The following is a 16,848-nucleotide window of genomic DNA, read 5'->3' as shown; positions in this document are numbered from 1 at the left end:
GCCCCTGGGTACATGTGGTTCCTGGCAAACTCAAGATTTTTCCTGGATAGTTGACTCGGTGACCGATACCTCACTTTAGCGGGTGAGTGAGATTTGTATAAGGAATAAATCACTAGCTGGTTAGGAATCGATTCGAATCGCCATCGCTCCTGGATAGTGAGCACTTGACTCGAGCTACGGCATCGTAGTAATTATTATGGAACAATGATGGTTATCTGGATGGTATGGGATATGCTAAATCTAAATTGGTAACTGGATCGTTATTGGTTAATCAAGTGATTGCTATAGTATAGGTGCTTACCTAGATGGATAGGTTATAATAAAGATGATGCAAAGTACTTAGAATGGTTTATTCATGATAACTTATGCTTTTCACAAACGAGTCAGCTAGCCCACTAAAGAAAGCCTTGCATAATCCTTGGTGTCACTTTATTTCTGGTTTACGACGGGTAAGTCTGGCTGAGTACATTCGAGTACTCAGGGTTTATCCCACCTTGTTACAGGTAAAGTTCTCGACCTGTTGATGATGGCTAACCACCGGTGGGCTCGGTGATTCTATACTTACTTCTCATCTATATGCTTTTGTCGGATGATGTCACTTATGCTAGCAATATATTTGGAACTTATATTAATGTAATCATTGAAAGCTATGTTGTTTTCACTAAGCGGTTTTGAAACCCAAACTGGTACTTTTATTTGTGAACCCATTTATAATATTATTTCTGCTGCAACCCTGTGTATGTGATGTGTATTTGCTTAATCCCGCGATCGTTGTTGTGATGTTGATTTACCGAGGTCTTTCGGGACACTCGGTGGACTACCGAGTTTATATGAGTGAAAGTATGCGCGTGTCAACGTATTAGCGGGGACAGCTGTCGGATACCGTGAGAAGGGGTACCCTAAGCAAGAACCAAAAAACGACTGCTTAGACTTCGTAAAAGTCGAAACCAGCTAAACACCGCTGGCCTCGGCCGATTCTCCGACTCGCCCGAGGCCCCCTCACCGCTGACCTCGGCGATCCCCCACCAAAGGCCTCGGCCGACCCCCTCTTGTCGCAGGCCTCGGCCGGGCCGCCGACCCTCCGTCTCGCGCGAGGCGGGCTCGGTAGCACTCCGCTGCCTCTTCCTTCACCCGTCCCTCTGACAAAACGTCGTGTCGCATTAACTCAGCCAACTGCTGCCCCTGACATCGGCCGCATGCTCGGCACAGTACAGCGGAATGGCCGATGGGACAGGAGGCAGGACTAGGCAGGGGTTACCCGCCACTGTGCTAACCACTATGCACATGGTTGACGCCCATGCCTCACTGTGCTGCCAACTCCTACTCCGAGAACAACACAGCATGGGGAGCCACGTCTGGGATACTGTGGCCTCGGAATCAGTACCTAGGACCAATAATTCCCTCCAAGACCTCGGCAGTTTGCTTCAGGGGCTTGGCAGCCTGAGGATCCGTGTCCGCCGAGCCCCCCACGATGGCTCGACCTCGGCATCTGTAGAGCCACAGCTCCCTACGACGTCATCGCACGATGACCAGCACGTCGCCCGCCATGTCCTGCATCAAGCTGTACTGGAGCCCCACGATGCACAAGATCAAGTATGACCGGCGTGTCACTTCTGCACGACAAGGATAGGGCCACTCCATCGACCATACCACAACAGTGGCCGGCTACAGGGCTCGGACACGCCACCCCCATTTATAGAGCGCTATGTATGGACGTCCCTGGTTCTCCCTTAGAGTATAAAAGGGAGGGACCGGGGCCATTTCTAGAGGGGGGAGAGGAAGGACAAACACACTAATAGAACTACACACTTCTACGCTGCTTGAGAACAATGCCTCAAGCAGCCCGCACCACCCTCGCCGAGACCTGGGGCTAGCTCCCTCTCTCACCTAGCTTGTAACCCCCTACTACAAGCACTCCGGTGTAAGGAACAGAAGATCGATCTCTCAGACTGGACGTAGGGCCTCGCTTGCCTGAACCAGTATAAACTTTGTGTCTCTTTGCATCACCATCCAGGATTAGGGGCACGCAGCACAAATTCACTCGTTGGTTGAGGGACCCCCGATTCCAAAACACCGACAGTTGGCGCGCCAGGTAGGGGACGCTGTGTGTTAGCTTCATCGTCCCAGTAGGACCCACTCCAACTCCTCGGACGAGGACGAGGCATGGCCCGGGGTGGATTTCTCCGAACTCCACAACCCTGGGGCTTTGCGCCAATTCTTGGCCGCAAGCGACTACTGCCTCGGCTATTCCGACTCCGACGACGAAGGGACTTACGATCCATCTCGTGAGTGCTTCCATGTCGGGCTCGGGATGCCAAGGGCGGGCGAAGAAGACAAGAGGATAGGCAACCATTCCCCGCCCCAGGTAAGGGCGGGTGATGCCACACCTCCACGTCTCGTAGCCCCGGCGGCACAAAACGAGAATCCCATCCGCGGGGGGCATCGACGCCCAGACCTAGAGCAGCTCCGCGAGCTTCAAGCCAAGGTCGAACAAGACCGACTCCTTCTGCAATAGCTTCGGGACACTCTCGAGCAGGAGCAGCAAGGGCGCGGTGAGGGCGGAGGAGCCCGAGGGAGGGCCCGCGACGTCCATCACCGCATCAACAACAACGAGGGGGGAGAGCCACCCCCAATCTTTAATCGGGCTAGCTAGAATGTCGCAGCGGCTGCGATGCTGGTCCGAGCAATGCCCGAGCCCTCCACCACCGAGGGGCGACGGGTCCGCAAAGAGCTCCGCGACCTCCTCGAGACTGCTGCGGTACAGCAGGCCGAAAGTTCCGCCTCCCGCCGGCACGGAGGCACTTCGGAGCAACCCACGGCGCGACCTCGCCGGGGCCAGGATGCCTCGGTTCGTCCCGAGCCCGCTCACGCGCCGATGGCCAACGGGGCCCCCTCGGTGCGCGATCGACCTGGAGACCAGCACGAGGCACAAGGCGACCACGAAGTAGTTGGCAGGCGACGGCGCCGCGGCGACGGAGCCGCCCGAGGCTACCACCCACACCGAGGCGGTCGCTACGACAGTGAAGAGGACCGCAGTCCTTCTCCCGAGCCACCTGGCCCTCGGGTCTTTAGTAGAGCCATTCGCAATGCTCACTTCCCAGCCCGGTTCCGGTAACCTGCCAACCTCACAAAGTATAGCGGCGAGATGAACCCCGAGCTATGGCTAGCCGATTATCGCCTGGCTTGTCAGCTAGGCGGTGCGGAAGATGACCTGCTCATCATCCGCAACCTCCCTTTGTTCTTGTCAGACTCAGCGCGAGCCTGGCTCGAACACCTTCCTCCCGCACAGATCCATGACTGGCGTGCCTTGGTGAGGGTCTTCGTCGGGAATTTCCAGGGCACCTATGTGCGCCCGGGAACTCCTGGGACCTCAAAGGTTGCCGCCAGAAGCCGGACGAATCTCTTCGAGATTTCATCCGGCGCTTCTCCAAGAAATGCACCGAGTTGCCCCACGTCGGTGACTCAGAAATCGTCCAAGCATTCCTCTCTGGCACCTCCTGCCGAGACCTGGTCCGTGAATTGGGCCGGAATGTACCAACCACAGCGGCCGCACTCCTCGACATCGCCACCAACTTCGCCTCGAGCAAAGAGGCGGTTGGGGCCATCTTCCCCAACAACGATGCCAAGGGGAACATAGAACAGCTACGTCGTTTCTACCCTTAAATTTCCAAATGTCATTTACATTGTTTCTCGAAATACAATAAAGAAGCATTCTTAGTTGTTATAATCTTTCGAGGAACCCCCTTATAGACAAGTCGATTGTATAGAACCTAAGGACAGTACGATCGTCTCAAAGGCGAAAAGGCCGGCCGAGCCATGAGAACGGCCTACGCCTCCGGGCTACGACAGCTCCCTCACCACCTTTTCACCCAAAGGACAAATGTAGGCTCCGAGGAAGTTCTGTACAGAGAGCTTATCTATCAATAGGGGCTCGACGTCACAATAGCGCTATAAGGGAGACTCAGCTCTGCCTCTGCAAAGCCAAGCCTCCCTCGAGGGCTAAAAAGGGGGAACCCCCTAAGTCCCGAACACCGTTTGTTAATGGTCTTTCAAAAAATTTCTACGCCAAACTCTCTCGCGCTCCGACAGGACCTTCACAAGAAACCCAAAGACCAAAAGCTTGTCTCGAGGCCAAAGGGCCAGTCGAGTCATGAGAATGGCCTACGCCTCTGGGCTACGGCAGCTCCCTCACCACCCTTCACCGAAGGACGGCTTAGGTTCTGAGGGATTTCTTTGCGGGTTCCCAAGATCGAGACAGAGGGCACAGGCTCGGAAGTAGAACAGAAAACGGTTAAAAGACCCACGTACGCAAATACTTTAAAGGCCTTGACGGCCACAAAAACGTCACGATACGGCAACTAACTCAATCCGGTTACATGGCCCCTTTTGGCCTAGGTCAAAGCTCAAGGATCGGTGGCCGGCGCGGGAGGGACCACCTCTTCTTTAAATAGACCAGCCAGCGCTGTGCCAGGTGCCTCTTTCTCCAGATCTACATCACAACAAGGGGTCAGGAGTCAAACGCGAACCAGAACAAAAAGAACAAGGAGCATGGTTCAGCGGAACTTACCCTCGGCCTTGCTCTTCCAGTCTAAGGCCTCGACCCGAGAGGCCTCGGCCGCCTTAGTAGCCTCGGCCAAGGCGACTTTCGTCAGCTGATGCTCGCTCTGCTCCGCACCCAGCTGCCCGGCTATGGCCTTGGTAGAGGCCGTCGCTCCTTGGGCCCAAGACCTGGAGGCGTCTCGCTCCTCCTCCAGTTCCTTGATCTTCGCTACCAGAGGGGCAGACTGCTCTTTAGCCGTGGCCAACTCGGCCTGAATGTCTGCACAACGAAGGCGGAGGTCCTCCACTTCCGCACTCCGCACCGACAAAAGCCCCTGAGCATCGGTGAGCAGGCCCTTCTGCCGCCGGAGCTGGTCCCAGATATCCCTCTCCCTTCGTAGGAATACCGATTTCCCAAGGGATCGGGTCTCGAGCTCCTAAAGAGGCAAAACAAAAAACGCACGTCAAACATTGCGAGGGGGCTCGGAGAGAAAACAACGTGGCACGGAAGAGGAAAGTACTTACCTGGGTGACACTGGGCAAGTCCCCTCCCATAATAGTCATCGCTGTCTGCAGCGACCGCACTGCCAGTTGGCGGTACTGCTCGAGGGTATCCCACCACCACCCCTCTGCGATATCTTCAAGGGCGAACACAGGCTCCCCCTTGGGATCAGCCCGGTTCTGCCAGAAAACATGCGGGAAGTTCCACCCACGGGGCTCGGGCCGTAGCCGGGCAAGGGCTGAACTCCCCTCGGCGGGATCTGGGACTGGCTGCTCCATGGTACTGGCCGCCTCGACGTCCGCCGCCTCCTTCCCTTGGGAGGAATCATCAGACGAGATTGTCTAAACTAGGGGCGGCGCCAAAACTTGCTCCGTCTCCACCTCCATCGCCTCGGCCTCGATGGATCTAGGGGCTCTGGCCTTCGCCATCTCTACCTCGGTGGCCCCGGCGTCCACCGCCCTGACTTCGGAGGTCTTGGGGGCTCCGGCCTCACCCTCAATGGCCTCGGCAATGGTGGACGCCCCAGCCTCCTTCGCCCCAAGACTCACGACATCGCGAGGCGTGGGCTCCTCCTCCTCCACTCGCTCCGCGGCCGCCTCGGCACCCTTTTCCTGGGCAGCCGCCTCCTCCGAAACGGCCCCGCCCGACACTGCGCCACGCTGCACGCCAGCCTGCGCCTCCGCTGCCTGATGGGTGGAGGAGCTAACGTTCACCTTGAGCGCCTTACGGGGCGCCAAGGCAGGATCTTCCACCAGATGCTTCTGGCTGGAAGCAAAGACACTCCCAAGGTCAGCATGCGACCAAGGGGCAAACAAGAAGTACTACGGACTCCACCAGAAAAGACGCTTACCGCGAACGGGGATGTAGCCGCTTTGACACCGCCAGCCTCCTCTGCAACGACAGCGGTGGTGGCAGCAGCGCGGCCTCGGTGTCCATCGGTGCCAGCTGGCCTCCGCCGGACCCCGGCACCTCCTTGACCCTTCGCGGAGACAATGGGGTCGCCCCCACCGTCGCTCGCTCCACCTCCACCGTCGAACCCATCGGGCTGACGGCACGCTCCTCCGACACCCGCGCCTCGGGCGTGTCAGCCTCAGCCCCGGGACAGGCTGCCACCGGCCCCGGGACACCTCCTCCTCCTAGGAGCGTCAGGCTCCTTGCCAGCGCCCCAGGCACCATCTCCCTAATGTTGGGGAGGTGTTCCAGGCAGGCCGTCCCCACCTCGCGCCCGCCGCTGTCGCCCGAAGAATCCGACACCGACGACGAGGGAGACGGCTCCAACGAGAGACCGTCGAGCTTCTGATGCCGGTGACGGGCGTCCAGCTTTTTGCGCGCGAGGAGCTTCTTCGTGCGCTTCGCCTCCTTGGCATCTTTCTTCTTCTCCTCCTCCTCGGCGTGTGCCCTGTTCACGGCTCGCCGCTGAGCGTCCTCGGGAACGGGCGGCGAGGAGTCTCGCACGTCTCTTATCCCCTGCGGGAACGACGAAGTAAGACAACAGACAAAAAAGGCGGAAAACAAGAAGGCCGCGAAAGCATCGGCAACATCCAACTCACCAGTGAAATGTGCCCCCGCGATGGGCGCATCGGGAACGGCATCAAATCGTCGATCTTCGGCTTCCCGTCTACCACCTCTCTCACCTGACGCAGGGTCTCGTCATCGGTAAGGGCGAAGCCGGACATCTTGATACCGGCAATCGGGTCGCTTGGGGTCATCTCGAACAGCCGCCGCCGCCGGGCCATCAGCGGCAACACCCTCCGGCGGTGAAAGGCCGCCACGACCATGGCCGCCGAAAGGCCGTGGTCACGCAGCTTCCCCAAGGCCCGCAAGAGCGGCTCCAGCCTAGGCTGATCAACCTTGATAACGCCGTATCCCCATTTCTCTGGTTGACTCTCTACAACCCGCCCGGTATAAGGAGGAAGTCCTCCGTCGTCATTGCGGAGGTAGAACTAGCCGTCGTACCAACGACGGTTGGACGATGATAGCTGGGCCAGGATGTAGAGGGACTGCCGGTCTTGGCGCACATGAAGGGTGCAGCCGCCGGCCCTCTGCACCTTCCGAGCCCCCCTTGTTCCCCCCGGCTTGGTGGTGAACGTCGCTTGGAACAAGTGGAGCCACAACTCCCAGTGGGGAGTGATCCCCAAGTACCCCTCACAGACGGCGACGAAGATGGCCGCCTGCGCGATGGAGTTGGGGCTAAAATTGTGAAGCTCCACGCCATAGTAGTGCGGGAGCGCCCACATGAACTTATCCACTGGCGACCCGAGGCCTCGCTCGTGGAAGACGACGAAGCTCACCACGTAGCCGTCGCGCGGCCTCGGCTCCGACTCGTTCCCCGGAGCAATCCACTCCGGCTCGTCAGGGTCGGTGATCGGGCAAAGAAGACCGGCCTCCACGAGCGACTACAGCTTCTTCTCGGTGACGTCAGACCGCTCCCAGGGATCCGCCGGGAGGATGACGGGACCACCAGCCATTGCGCGGTGGAGGTCGCTACTACGGCGGTAATCTCTCTCTCTCTTTCTTTCAGTCTCTCGCTCTCGCCCTTCTCCTCCCCGGCGCTCTATGCTCTCAGCAACGGCACAGAGGCAGTGAAAGTGAATGCGGAAAAGGTAAGAAGGGGGAGGGCGAGGCTCTTTGCGTATTTATGCAGGGACGAGACGAAACCACCGGGCGACGAAATCGGGGAAGTTTCCCCCAAAAAATCCGGCGCGGTTATCCAGATCCGGTCTTACCGCCCACGCGCCCACTCCCTCCTCATTAATCGCGCGTGTAGATATGTCCCGTCGGCTGACGCCACATCGCGTCCAACCACAGCAGCAGCAGGCGCCGTTTCGCCTCCCCGAAAAAGCCGCCTCAAAAGACGCGCCTGCCGTTATTAGCCGTAGGGAGAGAAATAACCCCCCCCCCCCGATTCCTTTCAGGCAAAGGAACTGGGCACCGAGCCCGCTACGGTCCAGGGGTTCAAAGGCTGGGCCCTTAGGGGTTTCGACAGCCGCCCCAGGGCAACAGAGTCAGGGGCGACTACGGGCGAGCCTATACGAGGCCGAGGCCCAAGCAAGCGAAACGCTTGGGACGCCCTGTGTCGTGTCCAAGACCGGTAGGGAGGTCTCCGAATGGGATCCCACCGTAGGGAGGCACCGAGCCACCGAGGCCCAGCGAACGGCCTCGGCACCCACTAGAGAAACCCTCCGGTACTCTTGGAGCGCGTCTCCGGACCGCTAGCCGACCCCCAGCGAACGGGGTACGGGCCTCCACTCGGACTTACCCGATAACAGCTCACCGGAAATGCCACCGCTCGCGCCCACCGAGGGTAGCGCGGCACATTCCACCCCTCCTTCCGAGCAAAAAGGAAGCGCGAGGGTTGAATAAAAAGTCAGGAGAATCCCCGACGGCCCTCTTGCTCCATGCAGAGGCTAAGGGACTCTTCCTGCAAACCATTGCCGAGGCCCAGCGACTTGGGCTCGCACACGAGGGGCCTCGGCAAAACAAACCCTCCTTCCGAGCAAAAAGGAAGCGCGAGGGTCGTTCAAAAAGCCAGAAGATCTCCTGACGGCCCTCTTGCTCCGTGCAGAGGCTAGGGAGCTCCTTCTACAAAAGACGCCGAGACCCTGTGACCTAGGCTCGCACCCGAGGGGGGCTCGGCAGACAGACCCTCACGCGCGAGGGGCGAACCAAAAGCCAGGGGGACCTCTGACCGCTCCCTCGCTCCATGCGAGAGACTCGGGGGCTCCTCCTGCAACTTTGCCGAGACCCAGCGGCTCAGGCTCGCACACGAGTGGGCTCGACAAACAGCCCCCCGTCCGAGCGAAAAGGACGTGCGGGGGATGGACAAAAAAGTCGGGAGGACCCCTGACCACCCTCTCGCTCCATGCGGAGGCTCGGGGGCTCTTCCTGCACCCAAGATAAAGACAAGCGACCCGAGCCCGTTATGGTCCAGGGGTTCGAAGGCTGGGCCCCCAGGGGTTTCGACAGCCGCCCTAGGGCAAAAGAGTCAGGGACGACTACGGGCGAGCCTGTACGAGCGTGCCCTGTGTCGTGTCCGAGACCGGCAGGGAGGTCTCCGAATGGGATCCCACCGTAGGGAGGCACCGAGCCACTGAGGCCCAGCGAACGGCCTCAGCACCCGCTAGAGAAACCCGCCGGTACTCTTGGAGCGCGTCTCCGGACCGCTAGCCGACCCCCAGTGAACGGGGTACGGGCCTCCACTCGGACTTATCCGATAACAGCTCACCAGAAATGCCATCGCTCGCGCCCACCGAGGGTAGCATGGCATCTTCCACCCCTCCTTCCGAGCGAAAAGGAAGCACGAAGGTCGTACAAAAAGCCAGGGGAACCCCTGACGGCCCTCTCGCTCCAGGCGGAGGCTAAGGGGCTCTTTCCGCAGCATCGTCGAGGCCCTGCGATCTGAACTCGCACCCACGGGCCCGGCAAACACAATGAAAACCCCTCACTCGAGAGAGAAAAAAGCCCCTGAAGAAGTGAAATCACTCCTCCAGGGCCTCGGGGGCTACACCCGGTGGGTGCGCTCGCGCGCACCCACCGAAACCTCGAGTACAAAACACCATCCCAACAGGAACTATCAAGAGCCAATTCTCGTCAGAACCTCAGGGGGAGTGCCTCCACTCCCCCCAAGGCTCGGGGGCTACTGTCGGATACCGTGAGAAGGGGTACCCTAAGCAAGAACCAAAAAACGACTGCTTAGACTTTGTAAAAGTCGAAACCAGCTAAACACCGCTGGCCTCGGCCGATTCTCCGACTCGCCCGAGGCCCCCTCACCGCTGACCTCGGCGATCCCCCACCAAAGGCCTCAGCCGACCCCCTCTCGTCGCAGGCCTCGGCCGGGCCGCCGACCCTCCGTCTCGCGCGAGGCGGGCTCGGCAGCACTCCGCTGCCTCTTTCTTCACCCGTCCCTCTGACAAAACGTCGTGTCGCATTAACTCAGCCAACTGCTGCCCCTGACATCGGCCGCATGCTCGGCACAGTACAGCGGAATGGCCGACGGGACAGGAGGCAGGACTGGGCAGGGGTTACCCGCCACTGTGCTAACCACTATGCACATGGTTGACGCCCATGCCTCACTGTACTGCCAACTCCTGCTCCAAGAACAACGCAGCGTGGGGAGCCACGTCTGGGATACTGTGGCCTCGGAATCAGTACCCAGGACCAATAATTCCCTCCAAGGCCTCGGCAGTTTGCTTCAGGGGCTCGGCAGCCTGAGGATCCATGTCCGCCGAGCCCCCCACGAAGCCACAGCTCCCTACGACGTCATCGCACGATGATCAGCACGTCGCCCGCCATGTCCTGCATCAAACTGTACTGGAGCCCCACGACGCACAAGATCAAGTATGACCGGCGCGTCACTTCTGCACGACAAGGACGGGGCCACTCCATCGACCATACCACAACAGTGGCCGGCTACAGGGCTCGGACACGCCATCCCCATTTATAGAGCGCTATGTATGGACGTCCCTGGTTCTCCCTTAGAGTATAAAAGGGAGGGACCGGGGCCATTTCTAGAGGGGGGAGCGGAAAAAAGACGAACACACCGATAGAACTACACACTTCTACGCTGCTTGAGAACAACGCCTCAAGCAGCCCGCACCATCCTCGCCGAGACCTGGGGCTAGCTCCCTCTCTCACCTAGCTTGTAACCCCCTACTACGAGCACTCTGGTGCAAGGAACAGAAGATCGATCTCTCAGACTGGACATAGGGCCTCGATTGCCTGAACCAGTATAAACCTTGTGTCTCTTTGCATCACCATCCGGGATTAGGGGCACGCAGCACAAATTCACTCGTTGGTTGAGGGACCCCCGGTTCCAAAACACCGACAACAGTCGTACTTGATCTTGTATAAATTAGGCGGTTCTGTCACAGGTTATTAAACACAAAAGAACGAATTAACTTATAACTTATGCCAAAACTTACAAACACAAAAGCTATTAACATATAAAGGAACAAATTAACTTATAACTTTTACCAAAACTTAGAAACACAAAAGTTATAAAACACAACTTATGTACAAATGTTATTAAACATAACTTGTGTGTACATAAGTTATTCAATACAACTTATGTACATAAGTTATTTTATACAACTTGTGTACATATGTTATTCGATATAACTTGTGTGCATAAGTTGTAAATTATAAGTTATATGTTCTAATAAGTTAATATACATAAATTGTTACTAAAAAATTCTTCAAAACATATGCGAGTGTGATCTAGTTTTGTTCACTTCGTCGTATAGAACACACCGATGCAGACGGAATTAAAAATGGATACACCATTTAGAAGTATAACATTTTGAAATAAATATATTATTTTTAAAAAGTGACGTCTAGGCAGCTAGAGACTGTGTGGCGCATGCAGCTTTGCCGGTCAGATCGTTCGCTAGGCTAAAATCCAATGAACGATCGCCAGAATGGATTTGGGGACCTTAGCGGTGGAGCTCATGACGATCACACTGACACCTACACCAAGGGGAGAGAGGGAGGATCATTTGATTTAAAAAAAAACAGATATGTTGTGTGTGGCGAGTTTTTCAATAAGGCATGTTATGTTTTATAATAGAAGATATGTGTTGTTTAGGTATAAATAATTTATTTTAAAGTATATCAATAATGGTATATATGTTAGAAATCTTTCAGAAATAACAAAATCTAAGGGCTATTATTGTCGATTCAATTAGAGTTTTTATCTAGCAATGTGTGATATCTGAATTTTTAAGATTTATTTTTTTTTCAAGCATGTATCATAAGAATAATAGTAAGATCGTCGAACAGAAAGTTTTTTTTAGTGATACCTGTTTAGCGACAAAACTTTTTTCATCTTACTGTTACATCTCTATGCCTGACATGAATCAATTAATCATCTGCGTACAAAGTTCGATTCACAAATTACAGATTTAGACATAGCCCTTGTCCTTCGTTCTCTAATTTCTATAACAAATCATCTTGCCAGCTTGAAAAAAAAATCTTAAAAATTCTAAGTGACTAGTAGTATTGTAAGTTGAAACTACAATGGATGGATGGATGGGTATAATAAGCAATGTGTGATATTTGCTTATTTTCAGAAATGTCTCTGGCGCTGAGACACAGCTAGGGAGCAAAAGTGAATGTACTAGTAGTAAGTTGTAAGTTGAAACTACACAGAATTTGGAGCAAATAACAGAAAAGCGGTCAAAATACGCAGAATTCTGAAGCATGGATGGATGGATGGGGGCTTGGACTTTGGAGCTTTGCTGCTTGTCTTGACGGGCGCGCCAAGTTAGCACCCGGCTAATTGTTAAACAGAAAAACTCTAGACCACGTGGTCAGCAGCCAAGTCCAATTTTGCTTGATCCTTATCAGCGCTTCTCTCTCTTAAAGTTTACTTCATGTCCCATCAAATATTTGATACATACATAAAGTATTAAATATAGATTAAAAAATAACTAATTATACAGTTTGCGACTAATTTGCGAGATGAATTTTTTAAGCTTAATTAGTCCATAATTTGACAATGCGGTGCTACAGTAACATATGTGCTAATGATTGATTAATTAGGTTTAATAAATTCGTATTGCGGATTACTGGTGGCTTTTATAATTTATTTTTTATTAATATCCGAACACTTACATGACATTCTCATTTGACAGTCGATGTGACACCCTAAAACTTTACGTCCTGTATTTAAACAATATCAGTAAAGTTTAGAGGAGCTTGCATGATTGGTCCACCTCACCATATTCGTTATAAACGCGCGACCACTCGCCCGGAAACCACACAGTCAGTCGGTGACAGAGCACTTGCTTCACTTCTCTGCCCCGCGCGCGCGCCCTCGGCTTCTCATCACTTCCATGGCCGCCGTCGCCGCCGCCTCCAACTCGGTGGCTCCGTCCGGCCCCGTCCCGTTCAACGACGTCGACGATGGCACGGTCCCGGAGCACACTCCCAAGGAGGAGTTCGGCGACCTCGTGGCCTCCCTGCCGCGCAGGGAGCAGTCCATCCTGGAGCTGCGCCTGTACCAGGGCTTCTGGCTGCCGGAGCACTGGGTGCCGGGGACCATCGTGTTCCAGCGCCGCTTCGCGCCGCGCCCCGACTACGTGATCCTGGCCAGCTACCCCAAGTGTGGCACCACGTGGCTGAAGGCGCTGGCCTTCGCCACGGCGGCGCGTACGGCGTACCCGCCGGCCAGCGCGGGGCACCCGCTCCGCCGGCTCAACCCGCACGACTGCGTCCCGTTCATCGACGACATCTTCGCCACCGGGGAGGATGCGAAGCTCGACGCGCTTCCGTCGCCGCGGCTGATGAACACGCACCTGCCCTACGCCCTGCTCCCGGCGCCCGTCGTCACCGGGTGCAGGGTCGCGTACGTGTGCAGGGACCCCAAGGACATGGTGGTCTCGCTCTGGCACTTCCTCCGGCGCGCGAAGCCGGACCTCTCGTTCGCCGACACGTTCGAGTCCGTCTGCGACGGCACCGTGGTGGCCGGCCCGGTGTGGGACCACGTCCTCTCCTACTGGCGCGCGAGCGTGGCGTGCCCGGACAGGGCGCTCTTCCTCAGGTACGAGGACCTGCTGCACGACCCCGCCGGCAACGTGCGGCGGCTGGCCGAGTTCATGGGGTGCCCGTTCTCGGCCGCCGAGGACGTCGCGGCCGTCGTGGACCTGTGCAGCTTCGATGAGATGAAGGCGCTGGAGGTGAACAGGCCTGGTAGCGGCACCGCGGGGAGGTACCGCGCCATGCCGCGCGACGCATTCTTCCGGAAGGGTGTCGCCGGGGACTGGGAGAACCACATGACGCCGGAGATGGCGGCGCGGCTGGACGAGATCTTCCGTGAGAAGCTCCGAGGAACGGGGCTCGCCTTCCCGTGATCATTTCGAGAAGTTGACGCTTTTGGATTTGCGATTCGGTTGGCGGCTTGTGTTTGAATAAAAGTGTACGTGAGCATGGTGATCCTCTTCTCGGACCTGGAGACTCTGGAGGAATATACGGTAATGCAAATGTGGAATAAAGAAAGATTTTTTATATTGGTCACATGAGATTCGATCAAATTATTTACTGGTGGAGGCTGACTAGCGATCCATAGTTCCATTAGCACGTGGGACGATGCTGCGGCCCGGCCACTTTGCCGAGTAAGCCGTCGTGGCAGCACCGTACTCCCGCCTCCCGGCACGGCAAGCGGCGACCCATAGTCATGAAGCAGAAGATGAACTCACTTCGATTCGGAGTCGGTGCCTGGTACGGGCGGGCGAATGATATGGATCTGGTGGCCGCTGAATTAACAATAGCCTGCCAGGAAGGGAAGTACAAGTACGTACCTAAGCCCAACGACCGAGATCGCCAGATCGGAGTGGGTGAAGTTTATCTTTCAGCTGCAGAAGATGTGTATCCTGGATGAACACTCAAGATCGTGGCATCCGTAGTGAATGAATAACAATATAAATCAAGATCGTTGATCGACCAAACACAAGCGGCAAGCACGGCACAAGAGGAGGATTCAGACACAAGCAATATATATATATATATATATATATATATATATATATATATATATATATATATATATATATATATATATATATATATATATATATATATATATATATATATATACTAGCAAGATCATATAAATATATATATTGAAACTGAAAACGGAATTACATATCCGTGATTCGTGAAAGCAAAGACGAAACCAGGATGACGCCGTCACCACGCGCTCGATTTGTTTTATTTATTTCTAGCTCGCCGGGCTAGCGCCAGCGAGCAAACGCGGCGACGGCCATCATCAGGACAAGGGAGCCGATCACTTCACCCACCAGGCCGCGACGGCCATGAACACGTAGGAGACCACCGACATCACGACATAGGAGAACAGAGCTCCCAACACCGCGGACCACATGTTGGCGATGGCGCAGCAGCTATTGCTTGGAGGAGAGTGATGATCAGATCAAGCAAGCTTCTGGCAGTGCGGGCGCGGCAGGTCTGCGAGAGAGGGGTCATCTATTTGTAGTAGGCTGCGGCGGCACATCGAGGTACGGAGGTACGCCAGGCATCTGCTGGCCTTCAGTGCTCTGCATTCTCATGGGTGGGCAATTGCTGCCGTCTCCGCCGCTTCCGGAAGGAGGGACAGGGAGACGAAGCGTACGCGAAACGCCCGTGCGTGTTGGGGAAGGGGAACGAATCGGTGGGAACCCCAGAAGAGGCTCCGGCTCCGCTTCCGCCTGCATAGCGTGGGCACGTACGTACGGTCCCAAGGCCAGTGCTTCAGCTCTATTCAGCCTGTTCGTTTGGCTGTGACTTGTCGTAAATGATCGTAAATTTTCAACCAGAACAGTATTGCTCGCTCCAACCCGACCCACTTCATCGCAAAGTTATGAGTTGAGGGCATGGAAGAGAACGAGGATACGAGGTCTTAATCAATAAATAAATCATTTTTCCAACAATTGGTAATTAAATGATTTTTTTTTACAATAAGGCCGCAATTGGTTGGCCGCATGGGAGCCGAACCAGCCCCACGCCATGCAGTCTCTTACGTTTGGATGCCTGCACAAGAGTCGGAGCCTGTCTCAGTTGGTGCAAAAAGCAACTCTACAGGCTGTATCTATGGAGACAGATTCTTTGGGCGTCCCTGGCCATGCAAGCCCGTGGCATGCATATAGGGCGTGATTGGTTGTTTCGGTGAGAGAGGAGTTGGGATGGAGAGCCGGTCTATGATGGTGAGATGCATGCTCAAACCGTTTACTCAGTCATGTTTTGTTGTCTTTGTTGTTGGTCCAATATGAGATGTCATCTTGTTTGGTTGCATGCATGGATGTGAGTTTTGAGTGTATGACACATAGGTCCCTGGGCCATGCGTCGCACCACACCATCCCGGCTCGCATGGGAAGCCCGATTTCTGGTTACGCTATGAGCCTGCACCAGGGGCCTGAAATGCACGGTCCGGTGCATTGATTTCGTTCTGCACAGGGAACCAAACACAGGGATAGTGTATGACATGGTGCCAAATGGCGCTTTGGACGGCTCCATCAGGGCTACCAATCACGCCCATAGAGGGTGATTGATTGCTTTGGTGATGGGGAGCCGAGATGGAGAGCCGGTTCAGGATTGTGAGATGCATGCTCAAATCGTGCACTTAGTCATGTTTGGTTGTCTTTGTTGTTGGTCCAATATAATATCAGATCTTGTTTGGTTGCATGCATGGATGAGAGTTTTGAGTGTACGACACATGGACCTCTGTATCATGGGTGCATCGCGAGGGAAGTGGAAATCGAGAAGATGGATCCATACGGGATGGAGGGGTGAAGATGATTGAGATAGAGCAGAAAAAGGATGGCAGACATCCAAACACGACTAAGTGCACCGAACGGTGCTGGAACGGGGCTTATGATGGCCTTCTACGTGAAACCAATCACCCCCTTAGCTTATTACTACGTAGTACGTACTAGTTCAAGCCACAAATGCTGCGACGGCTGCTTGGACCCCGGTGGTCCCGCCCGCGAGATGAGTAGCCCGGCAGCGGCAGCACCGGGAGCCTTCATCATGGCGACCGGTGCAGCAACCGGCCAGAGGAAGTAAGCGCACGCCGGCGGTCGCGCGGAGGACGCCGCCCGGGGTCAAAGCCATCGTGGTGCTGCCTGAGTATGGTGTGGAAACAGGGAGGAGATCGAGCTTTTGGCACAGCGTTTCTGCGACTGCGAGGTTGGACAGACAGTGAGGATCGGGATGAGTGGACGACCGGCGTTGGGAACTTGGGGGGTGCACAATTTATAGGGCATGCACCAACCAATTCGACGGCCGGGTACGTCTGGAATGAACCTGGCCACAAGTCC

The 16,848-nt window shown here is 55.5% G+C and overlaps 1 protein-coding gene across 1 annotated transcript; it reads left to right on the top strand.

The window, feature by feature from the left end:
• Positions 1 to 12,815: 12,815 nt before the first annotated feature.
• LOC136547153 (cytosolic sulfotransferase 5-like) lies at positions 12,816 to 14,421 on the top strand. The gene has a single exon (XM_066539124.1). It carries the CDS (start codon positions 12,874 to 12,876, stop codon positions 13,888 to 13,890), a length of 1,017 nt encoding a protein of 338 aa, XP_066395221.1. The 5' UTR covers positions 12,816 to 12,873; the 3' UTR covers positions 13,891 to 14,421.
• Positions 14,422 to 16,848: the final 2,427 nt, after the last annotated feature.

The sequence above is a fragment of the Miscanthus floridulus genome, chromosome 3, assembly GCF_019320115.1.
Source record: "Miscanthus floridulus cultivar M001 chromosome 3, ASM1932011v1, whole genome shotgun sequence".
In the NCBI taxonomy this organism is placed as follows: Eukaryota; Viridiplantae; Streptophyta; class Magnoliopsida; order Poales; family Poaceae; genus Miscanthus; species Miscanthus floridulus.
Note: the sequence above shows the minus strand (reverse complement) of the source record. Positions and strands in the feature narration are given on the sequence as shown.

What these genes read in the sequence shown, in the direction of transcription:
- LOC136547153 (XM_066539124.1), top strand. Translation starts at nt 12,874, where the DNA reads ATGGCCGCCGTCGCCGCCGCCTCCAACTCGGTGGCTCCGTCCGGCCCC.